General features: G+C 60.2%; 1 protein-coding gene across 2 annotated transcripts; it reads left to right on the forward strand.

Moving 5' to 3' along the window:
* The first annotated feature begins 473 nt into the window (after nt 1-473).
* On the forward strand, nt 474-8,061 carry LOC145714690 (paraneoplastic antigen Ma6F-like). Of its 2 annotated transcripts, XM_081794372.1 has the most exons (3): nt 474-616; nt 5,099-5,748; nt 5,785-8,061. In XM_081794372.1, the coding sequence occupies exons 2-3, from the start codon at nt 5,115-5,117 to the stop codon at nt 7,110-7,112; spliced, it is 1,962 nt and encodes a 653-aa protein (XP_081650498.1). In that variant the 5' UTR covers nt 474-616; nt 5,099-5,114; the 3' UTR covers nt 7,113-8,061. The 2 variants fall into 2 exon arrangements, with proteins under 2 accessions (XP_081650498.1, XP_081650497.1); XM_081794371.1 differs by having other exon boundaries at nt 475-616; nt 5,099-8,061.
* The last annotated feature ends 946 nt before the right edge of the window (nt 8,062-9,007 follow it).

The following is a 9,007-nucleotide window of genomic DNA, read 5'->3' on the forward strand; positions in this document are numbered from 1 at the left end:
GATAGACGTCCTTGCAGCCAATAAAAGGGCTGCAAAATACATGAAACAAAAGTTGACAGACTCCAGAGAAAAACAGACTTTCCCACAAGTATAGGTGGAGATTTTAACATTTCTGCCTCAGCAGTTGAAACAGCTAGATCCGAAATCAATAGAAATAGAGAATATGTTTGTGACATTACCAACCACCATAGAAAGCCACCTCTGAAGAAACTCTGCCCGATTCGCCACGATGAGCCCTGGGTCTGCAGGTCTGTCCCTCTGATGCCACTGCCTTGTCGGTAGGCCGTCGTACGGGTGCAAAGTGAAGGCGGGGAGCCTTCTGCAGGCTCCGAGCCTTGGAACCTCGAGCCCCCACGGCTCGCGAGGCCCAGTCGCTACAGTAACATTTTGCCTCCTCACGTGCCCTCCTGGTCCAATCATTTGCTCCGTAAAGAGCGCGTCGCTGAGAACTTTCTAGCTTCTCGGCCTGGGGGCTTCCGGGAGAGCTGGAAGCCCGCGTGGCCTTCGCACTGAGTGCTTGGGAGAGGCGGCCACGCAGTTCCCGGCTGTGCGGCTGAGGCGAGTTCTTCAGACCCTTGTGAGTGGGAGCGTGGGGTCGGTCCCCCAGCTGGAGAAGGTAAGAGGGTGGGCGCGGGCCGTGTTAGCGCCAGGGCTTCGGAGTTCCCGGCGGCGTCGGGTGGGGGTGCCCGGGCGGGGAGCCGAGGTGGGTGAGGATGGCCGGAATAGAAGGCTCGTGGGGGGGGGGGGGGGGTGCCCCGAATAGAGGCCTCGTGGCCCGAATAGAGGGCTCGTGGGGGGGCGCCGGTGGCCGGAGTAGAGAGCTCGTGGTTGGGGGGGGGCGGTGGCCGGAATAGAGGGCTCGTGGCCCGAAAAGAGGGCTGGGTGGGGGCGGTGGCCGGAATAGAGAACTCGTGGGGGGGGGGGCCGTTGGCCGTAATAGAGGGCTCGTGGGGGGGGGGAGTCGCCTGAATAGAGGGCTTGTGGGGGGGGGCCGTGGCCTGAATAGAGTGCTAGGGTGGGGGGCGGTCGCCTGAATAGAGGCCTCGTGGTGGGGGGCGGTGGCCCGAATAGAGGGCTCGTGTGGGGGCGGTGGCCGCAATAGAGGCCTCGTGGCCGAGTAGAGGGCTCGTGTGGGGGCGGTGGCCGGAATAGAGGGCTTGTGGCCCGAAAAGAGGGCTGGTGGGGGGGGGTGGTGGACGGAATAGAGGCCTCGTGGCCCGAAGAGAGGGCTCGTGGGCGGGACATTCGCCTGAATAGAGGGCTCGTGGGAGGGGGGGACTGTGGCCCGAATAGAGGGCTCGTGGTGGGGTGCCGGTGGCCGGAGTAGAGAGCTCGTGGTTGGAGGGGGGCGGTGGCCGGAATAGAGGGCTTGTGGCCTGAAAAGAGGGCTGGGGGGGCGGTGGCCAGAATAGACGCCCTGTGAGGGGGGGGGACGGTGGCCGGAATAGAGAACTTGTGGGGGGGGTCGGTGGCCATAATAGAGGGCTTGTGGGGGGGGGGAGTCGCCTGAATAGAGGGCTCGTGGGGGGGGGCCGTGGCCTGAATAGAGTGCTCGGGTGGGGGGCGGTCGCCTGAATAGAGGCCTCGTGCGGGGGGGCGGTGGCCCGAATAGAGGGCTCATGGGGGGCGGTGGCTGGAATAGAGGCCTCGTGGCCCGAATAGAGGGCTCGTGGGGGGGGGCGGTGGCCAGAGAAGAGGGCTCGTGTTGGGGGGGGCGGTAGCCGGAATAGAGAACTCGCGGGGGGGGGGGGTGTGCTGGTGGCCGGAACAGAGGCCTTGGGGGGGGGCATGGCCGGAATAGAGGCCTCGTGGCCCGAATAGAGGGCTCGTGGGTGGGCATTCGCCTGAATAGAGGGCTCGTGGGGGGGGGGGGCAGTGGCCAGAGTAGAGGGCTCGTGGTTGGGGGGGGGGGGTGGCGGTGGCCGGAATACAGGGCTTGTGGCCCGAAAAGAGGGCTGGGGGGGGCGGTAGCCGGAATACAGGACACACGGGGGGGGGGTGTGTGTGCTGGTGTCGGGAATAGCGGCCTTGTGTGGGGGCTGTGGCCGGAATAGAGGCCTCGTGGCCCGAATAGAGGGCTCGTGGGTGGGCATTCGCCTGAATAGAGGGCTCGTGGGGGGGGGGCAGTGGCCAGAGTAGAGGGCTCGTGGTTGGGGGGGGGGTGGCGGTGGCCGGAATACAGGGCTTGTGGCCCGAAAAGAGGGCTGGGGGGGGCGGTAGCCGGAATACAGGACACACGGGGGGGGGGGGTGTGTGCTGGTGTCGGGAATAGCGGCCTTGTGTGGGGGCTGTGGCCGGAATAGAGGCCTCGTGGCCGAGTAGAGGGCTCTGGGGAGCGGTGGCCGGAATAGAGGCCTCGTGGCCTGAATGGAGGCCTCGCTGTGGGGGGTGGGGGGACGGTGGGCATGCTTCCGGGTGAGAGGAGAACCAACGCGGACGCCCGTGGCGGTGTGGGAGCGGGGCGGGGGGCGGCCGAGGGAACGAAAGATTCCACAATGTCGGAGGTCCAGAGGAGGCCTGCTGGCTGAGGGGTGTCTGGTTGGGCGCTCCGGTGGGGCCTAATAGCTAAGCTTGTGAGGAGCAGGAAAGGAGGGCTCCCTGGTGCCAGAGGCTGGAGGCCTGAGGGGAGCACCGCTGGGGAGGAAGGTGGCGGGGACGATTCCCTGGTGGGGTGGTGAGAGGGCAGGGTTGGCCGCTGGGCGGTGGCGGCTAGCTTCAGGGGCTAGGGGTAGAGAGCTACTGACTACTGGTGTCGGGGGTGCGGGAGAGGAAGGGTGCCCGGCGCTCAGACTGGGTGGGAGGACTGACGGCTACTGGGGGGGGGGGGCGGAGGGGGAGGGGGAAGAGCGCCCTGCTGAGGTGGGGGGTATGGGGAGGACCCTAGGACTTGGGAGGCGTGGGGGGGAGGGGAAGCTACCGGGTTGTGAGGGGCGGAAGGGGGAGCGGGGAAAGAAGGGCGCCAACTGCCCCTGGCAAGAAGGGGGCGCCTGCTCGGGGTGTGCGTGGGGGGCGGGGGGAAGGGCCCCAGCCAGCAGGCGCTGGTGGGAGGACTCCTTGGTGTGGGGAGGCTAGAGGGGACGGCCAACGTGGGTGCGCGACTCGGAGGACCACAAGGGAGGGTGACTGACTGAGGGTGTGGAGAGCAAGGGAGCCAGGGGTAAAGGTTGGGAGGGGGGATGGAGAGCTCCCGGTTGTGAGGAGGTGGGAGAGGAAGGTTAATGTCTAAGCGTGTCGGGGAGCCCTGCTTCCGGGGACTGGAAGGGTGCTGCCGCCCTGCTGTGAGCCTGGGTGCGGGGAGGGGGATGGGCTGGAAGGTACTGCCACTGGCCCAGGGTGCATGGGGGAGGGGTTCTGGGTGGGGTCCCGGGGGGCTCTGGGTCGCCTGGGAGATGGGAGATGGAATAAGGATTCTAGCCGTGGGAGGGGCACGACCTTGTCCTCCACAGAAAATACAGATTCTTTACAAAAGTGCTTTGCAAATTCACCCAGATACATCATATGTTGGGCCATAAAAAAGTCTCTATGAATTTTAAAGGATTGTGCTTTTACATCATAAGTTCTCTGGTCACAGGGGAGTTTTATTTAAAATTAGTAACGGTAACATATTTTTAAATATTTGGAAACTCGTGGCTCAAAGAAGAAAGCACGGAGGAACTTGGAAAATATTTCAAACTGAATAATAAACCTACGACTTACTGAAATTATTGGGAGGCAGCTAAAGAAGCAATCAGAAGAAAATGTATTGTTCTTAATATTTATATTAGAAAAGAAGAAGGGCATAAAGTCAATGACCTAATGGTGCATTCAAAGAAACTATAAAAAGAAGAATAAAGTAAATGCAAAATTAGCTGGCTGAAAAAATGCTATAACTAAGAAAAGAAATCAGTACTAGAAAGCAAATTATCGAGACATTTAACAAAGCCATATGTCGGCTTTTGTTTTTAAGAGAGACACAAGGGGAGCCTGGGTGGCTCACTGGTTAAGTGTCCGACTCTTGGTTTTGGCTCAGGTCATGATCACACGGTTTGTGAGTTGAAGCCCCACAATGGGCTCTGTGCTGACAGTGCAGAGCCTGCTTGGGATTCTCTCTCTCCCTCTCTCTCTGACACTGCCTAGCTCTCTCTTTCTCAAAAATTAGTAAATAAACTTAAAAAAAATTTAATGTTTTCATTTGAGAGAGAGAGAGAGAGGGAGGGAAACTGAGCGCAAGCAGGGGAGAGGCAGAGAGAGAGGGAGACACAGAGTCTGAAGCAGGCTCCAGGCTCAGAGCTGTCAGCACAGAGCCTGACGCCGGGCTCAAACTCGTGAACCAGGAGATCATGACCTGAGCTGAAGTTGGACGCTTAACCGACTGAGCCACCCAGGTGCCCCAAACCTAAAAAAATTTAAAAAAGAAATTTTTTTTTTGAGAGAGAGAAAGAAGGGGGGGGGGAGAGAGAGAGAGAGAAGGGATGGGGGAAGGGCAGAGAGCAAGGAAGACACAGAATCTGAAGCAGGCTCCCACCTCTGAGCTGTCTGTCAACACAGAGCCCGACATGGGGCTTGAACTCAAAAACCATGTGATCATGACCTGAGTCGAAGTCGGAGGCTTAACTGACTGAGCCATCCAGGTGCCCCCCCCAAATTTTTTTTAAAAGAGAAACAAAAGTGGTAAAGCCCTGTTGAGTGTAATCAAGAAAAAAGGAAGGGAACACTACCAGTATCAGGAATGAAAGAGGGCTATCCCTATAGATCAGACAGACATCAAAAAGAGAAGGGAGAGAATATTATGGAAAAAAGTACATAAAAAATTTGAAACCTTGACATATTCCTCGGGAGAAACAGCAATTCCTAAAGGTGATGCCAGAAAAAAATAGAAAAGGTGACTAGCTCTGTATCTAGTAAATAAACTAGTATATATCAAAAAAGTTTTTGAAAAATCAAACAAAACAGGAGGAGAGGCAGAGCGGGCCACCACTGTGAGGAGGATGGGCTTGGCTGTGCGGTGGGGCGGGGGGGGGGGGTGCTCTGGACACACCCTTCGCCCCTTTGCCCTCACAGGCTGGGCTCACACTGCGACAGTCTGTGCCCCTCTCCAGTCATTTCTCTCCACCCTCAGGTTGTGAGCAGTGGCGATGGCACTGGCAGTGCTGCGTGACTGGTGCAGGTGGATGGGCGTGAATGAGCAGCGCTCGCTGCTCATCCTGGGCATTCCCGACGACTGTGAGGACCAGGAATTCCAGGAGGCCGTGCAGGCTGCCCTCCACCCCCTGGGCAGATACCGAGTGCTGGGCAAGGTGTTCAGAAAGGAGTTCAGATCCAAGGTCGCCTTGGTGGAGATGGCTCAGTATTTAAACCGAAGTGTGATCCCCCGACAAATACCAAGCATGGGAGGACCCTGGACTGTGGTCTTTCTGCCCCAGGCCCCGGAATCAGAGTCAGAGGATACACTCAATTTCCTTGCACAGACCCAGAGGCAAGCAGGGGTTGCCCTGGCAGGCGAGGTAGGAGCTGGGGATGGGGCAGGAGCTGGAGGCAAGGAAGGGGCTGGAGGCGGGGCAGCGGCTGGAGGCGGGGCTGCAGCTGGTGGTGAGGAAGGAGGCAAGGCAAAAGCTGGAGGCCAGGCAGGAGGTGAGGCAGGAGCTGGAGGTGAGGAAGGAACTGGAGGCGGGGCAGCAGCTGGAGGCGGGGCAGGAGCTAGAGGCGAGGAAGGAGCTGGAGGCGGGGCAGCGGCTGGAGGCGAGGCAGGAGGTGAGGCAGGAGCTGGAGGTGAGGAAGGAACTGGAGGCGAGGCAGCAGCTGGAGGCCAGGAAGGAGCTGGAGGCAGGGCAGCCACTGTGGGCCAGGCAGGGCCTGAAGAGGAAGCAGGAGAGTCAGATGAGGAGGGAGCCGCTGGGGACACAGGAGTTGCAGGTTTGTTAGGATCTGTGAGTGTGGCAGGAGCTGCAGGTGAGGCGGGACCTCCAGGGGAGGAAGGAGCTGTGGGTGTGGCAGGAGCCATAGGTGCGGGAAGATCCTGGACCCAGCCTTGGAGCCCGGCCTGGCAGCCTGTGCTGGAAAACAGGGCCTCTATGGAACTGAGAACCTTTCCTGGAATGGAAGAGCCACACCGAGAAGAAGAGTCCTTTGAGAGCTGGCTGGATCACGCCAGTGACATGCTGTACCTGTGGTGCCACATCACAGAAAGGGAGAGGAGGAGGAGGCTGATGGAGAGCTTGGGTGGCCCCGCACTGGATCTGGTGTGCGGCCTCCTGGCAGAAAACCCTGACGTCCCTGCACAGGATTGCCTGGCCGCGCTGGTCCAGGTGTTTGGGAGGAAGGACACCCCCACGACGGCACGGCTGAAGTTCCTGACCTGTGGCCAGCGGCCCCAGGAGACTCTCTTTGTCTATGTGATTCGCCTGGAAGGCCTGCTGCAGTCGGCCGTGGAGAAGGGGGCCATCCATCCCAGCCTTGCGGACCAGTTACGCACCCGGCAGGTGCTGATGCGGGCCCGCCCCAACGAGATGCTCGAGAACAAGCTGAGGAGGATGCGGCTGGACAGGAGACCACCTGGCTTCCTGGGGATGCTGCGGCTCATTCAGGAGACCGAGGCGTGGGAGGCCACCGCAGCTAGGAGTGAGCACTTGCAAGTGGAAGAGGGGGCCCGTGTGGGCACCGGAGGCCTGGCCGCTGCCCGGGCCGGTGGAGAGGTTGCCGAAGCCTCCCCAGCCAGGGAAGATGCTTCCCAGGCTGCCCTGGCCAACCTGGGGGCCAGTGAGGCAGTTCCTGGCAGTGCCGAAGCTGATACGGCTGCTCCTGAAGCCCATGATGCCGCCAGGGCAGCCCTCGTCCCTGAGGAGGCCCCCAAGATCTTCCCTGCCACGCAGGAAGATGAAAATGCTCCCGCCTCTGCGGGCCTAGATCAGGCAAAGCCCTCAGAGGCCCCTGGGGGCCCCACCCCTGCCCAGATGGGCAGCGCTTCCAGGGAGGGCCCGGGAGGTCCTGGCTGTGAGCCGGAGGGCCTCGCCCAGGCAGGAGACCAGGAGGCTGGGGAGCCCCTGGAGGAGGGGCCCAAGCCCATCCCAGAGGAGTCGGGAAACGAGGACGGGGCTGGGGAGGTGAGGCCCCCCAAGTCCTCCTCGGGCAAATAGGCTCAGAAGGCCCAGGGGCCCTCTCTCCTCTCAGGCAGCAGCGCTCTGGAGGCAGGGGCTGCAGCCTCTCCCCACATGGAGGCAACAACCCACCCAGCCCAAATTCCCAGGACCCCATCTTCCCAAGGCACCATCATGCCTTGGTGACCCCATGGCCACCACCATCAGCCCTTCCAACGGACCAGGATGACCATACTTGATGCAGAGTGGGGCAGGGAGAGGTGCCCCCTCCCATGGCAGCTCCGCCCCAGCCCCAGCCCGAGCCCCAGCCCCAGCCCGAAACCCTGCCAGTTCAGGCAGCCAGCCTGGGAAGCACCCCTGAGTGGCTGGCCCTGGCCTAGGTGAGGGGCACCTGAAAATATGTGCCACCCACACTGGTCTGGGAGATGTTAGGGGCCGTCTCAAGGGTGCCGGCCCCTCGGGCCGCCCAAGAGGGGGACCCTCATTCACTGACCCATGGAGCACGTCACTCCACGCTCTGAGAAGCCCACTTGTGTCTCTGTAGGCCCCTTAGTGACCCCCATGTCAAGTGGCACCCCCCAGCTCCCCCTACACACACCCTAGTTACCATTCCCGTGCAGAGCCTTGAGGTGTGCAGGAGCCCGCGGCGGGTGTCCTGGCCTAACGCAGCAGCCACCTCTCAGCCCCGGGTGTGTGGCACAAGCTTCAGTGCGAGCCCAGGCTCTGCTCGCTGTTGTGTGGTGTCGTGAGCTCAGCCTCTGCTTCCTCGGTGTAGGTTTAGGCCAACTGCTGCTTGTTCTTGTGGAGATGTGTGTGTGTGTTCTTATCTGAGCAGCCGCCCCCACCCCACCCCGGAGACCTGTCGAAGCCCAGTCCCAGGAGCTGGCGGGAAGGACAGAAGAAGGCATGGCTGGTGCTCACCCCGCGACCTCAGGAAGGAGGAACTGGACCAAGGACAGAGGTGGCCTGCGGGAGTCTCCGTGGAAACCGTGCTCTTGTTACTTGTGACTCAGTTTCTTTGGTTTGTCTGAGTGCCCCATGCTGCGTTTTGCAGCGTCCTGTGACTGTCCTGTGCAGGCCATAGGGCAGGGCCAGGCCCCAGCATGTCGGCCAGAGGGGAGAGTGCCCTGGAGTGAGGGGCCATGGCCAGCATCCATCATCCTGGCCAGAGGCCGATCGTGGGGCCCTCAGGAAGGGAGACTATGGCGGGAGGGCCAAGGTGTTGGGGGGAACAGGGGCACCTCATTTGGGACCCCAAGAGGAGGGGGGCTGTGACCTGTGGGCTGTAGTGGCTGTTCGGCGTTCCTCTCTGTGTTGTCACTCTTTCTCTTCAATGGTTTCAGCAAATGTTTCTGTTCAATAAAGTTCATTGAATGTTTCAGCTGAGTGCTGCCTCTGCTGTGGGCAGTCGAGGAAGGGGTCACCTGGGGTTGGGAGAGGGAGCCAGAGAAAATATTCTTGTTCAGCACCCATGGGAGGCTTCTCCAGTGACAGGGTAGGGTAGGCACTTTGACAGGAAAAATAGGATGTTTTTGAGGGCCGTTCTATTTTACAGGTGAATTACAAAGTTTTGCGGTCCCATTGGTCTTCATCTTGGGATGGTCCTGTCACCTTTGAAATTGAGCGGGTGTAGTCATGCTTTTTTTTAACGTTTATTTATTTTTGAGACAGAGAGAGACAGAGCATGAACGGGGGAGGGTCAGAGAGAGAGTGGGACACAGAATCGGAAGCAGGCTCCAGGCTCTGAGCCATCAGCCCAGAGCCCAACGCGGGGCTCGAACTCACAGACCGCGAGATCGTGACCTGAGCTGAAGTCGGACGCTTAACCGACTGAGCCACCCAGGCGCCCCTAGTCATGCTTTTTTTTCCCTTGACTATGCTAAAGGGGTCACTAGCATCCAGTTCCTGGGATTGAACATTGCTTAAGGTGTGTG

This window comes from Panthera onca, chromosome X (assembly GCF_046562875.1).
Source record: "Panthera onca isolate mPanOnc1 chromosome X, mPanOnc1 haplotype 2, whole genome shotgun sequence".
NCBI classification, from domain to species: domain Eukaryota; kingdom Metazoa; phylum Chordata; class Mammalia; order Carnivora; family Felidae; genus Panthera; species Panthera onca.

Bases quoted from the DNA above. Each gene is read 5' to 3' on its own strand.
- LOC145714690 (XM_081794371.1), top strand. From the start codon at position 5,115: ATGGCACTGGCAGTGCTGCGTGACTGGTGCAGGTGGATGGGCGTGAAT.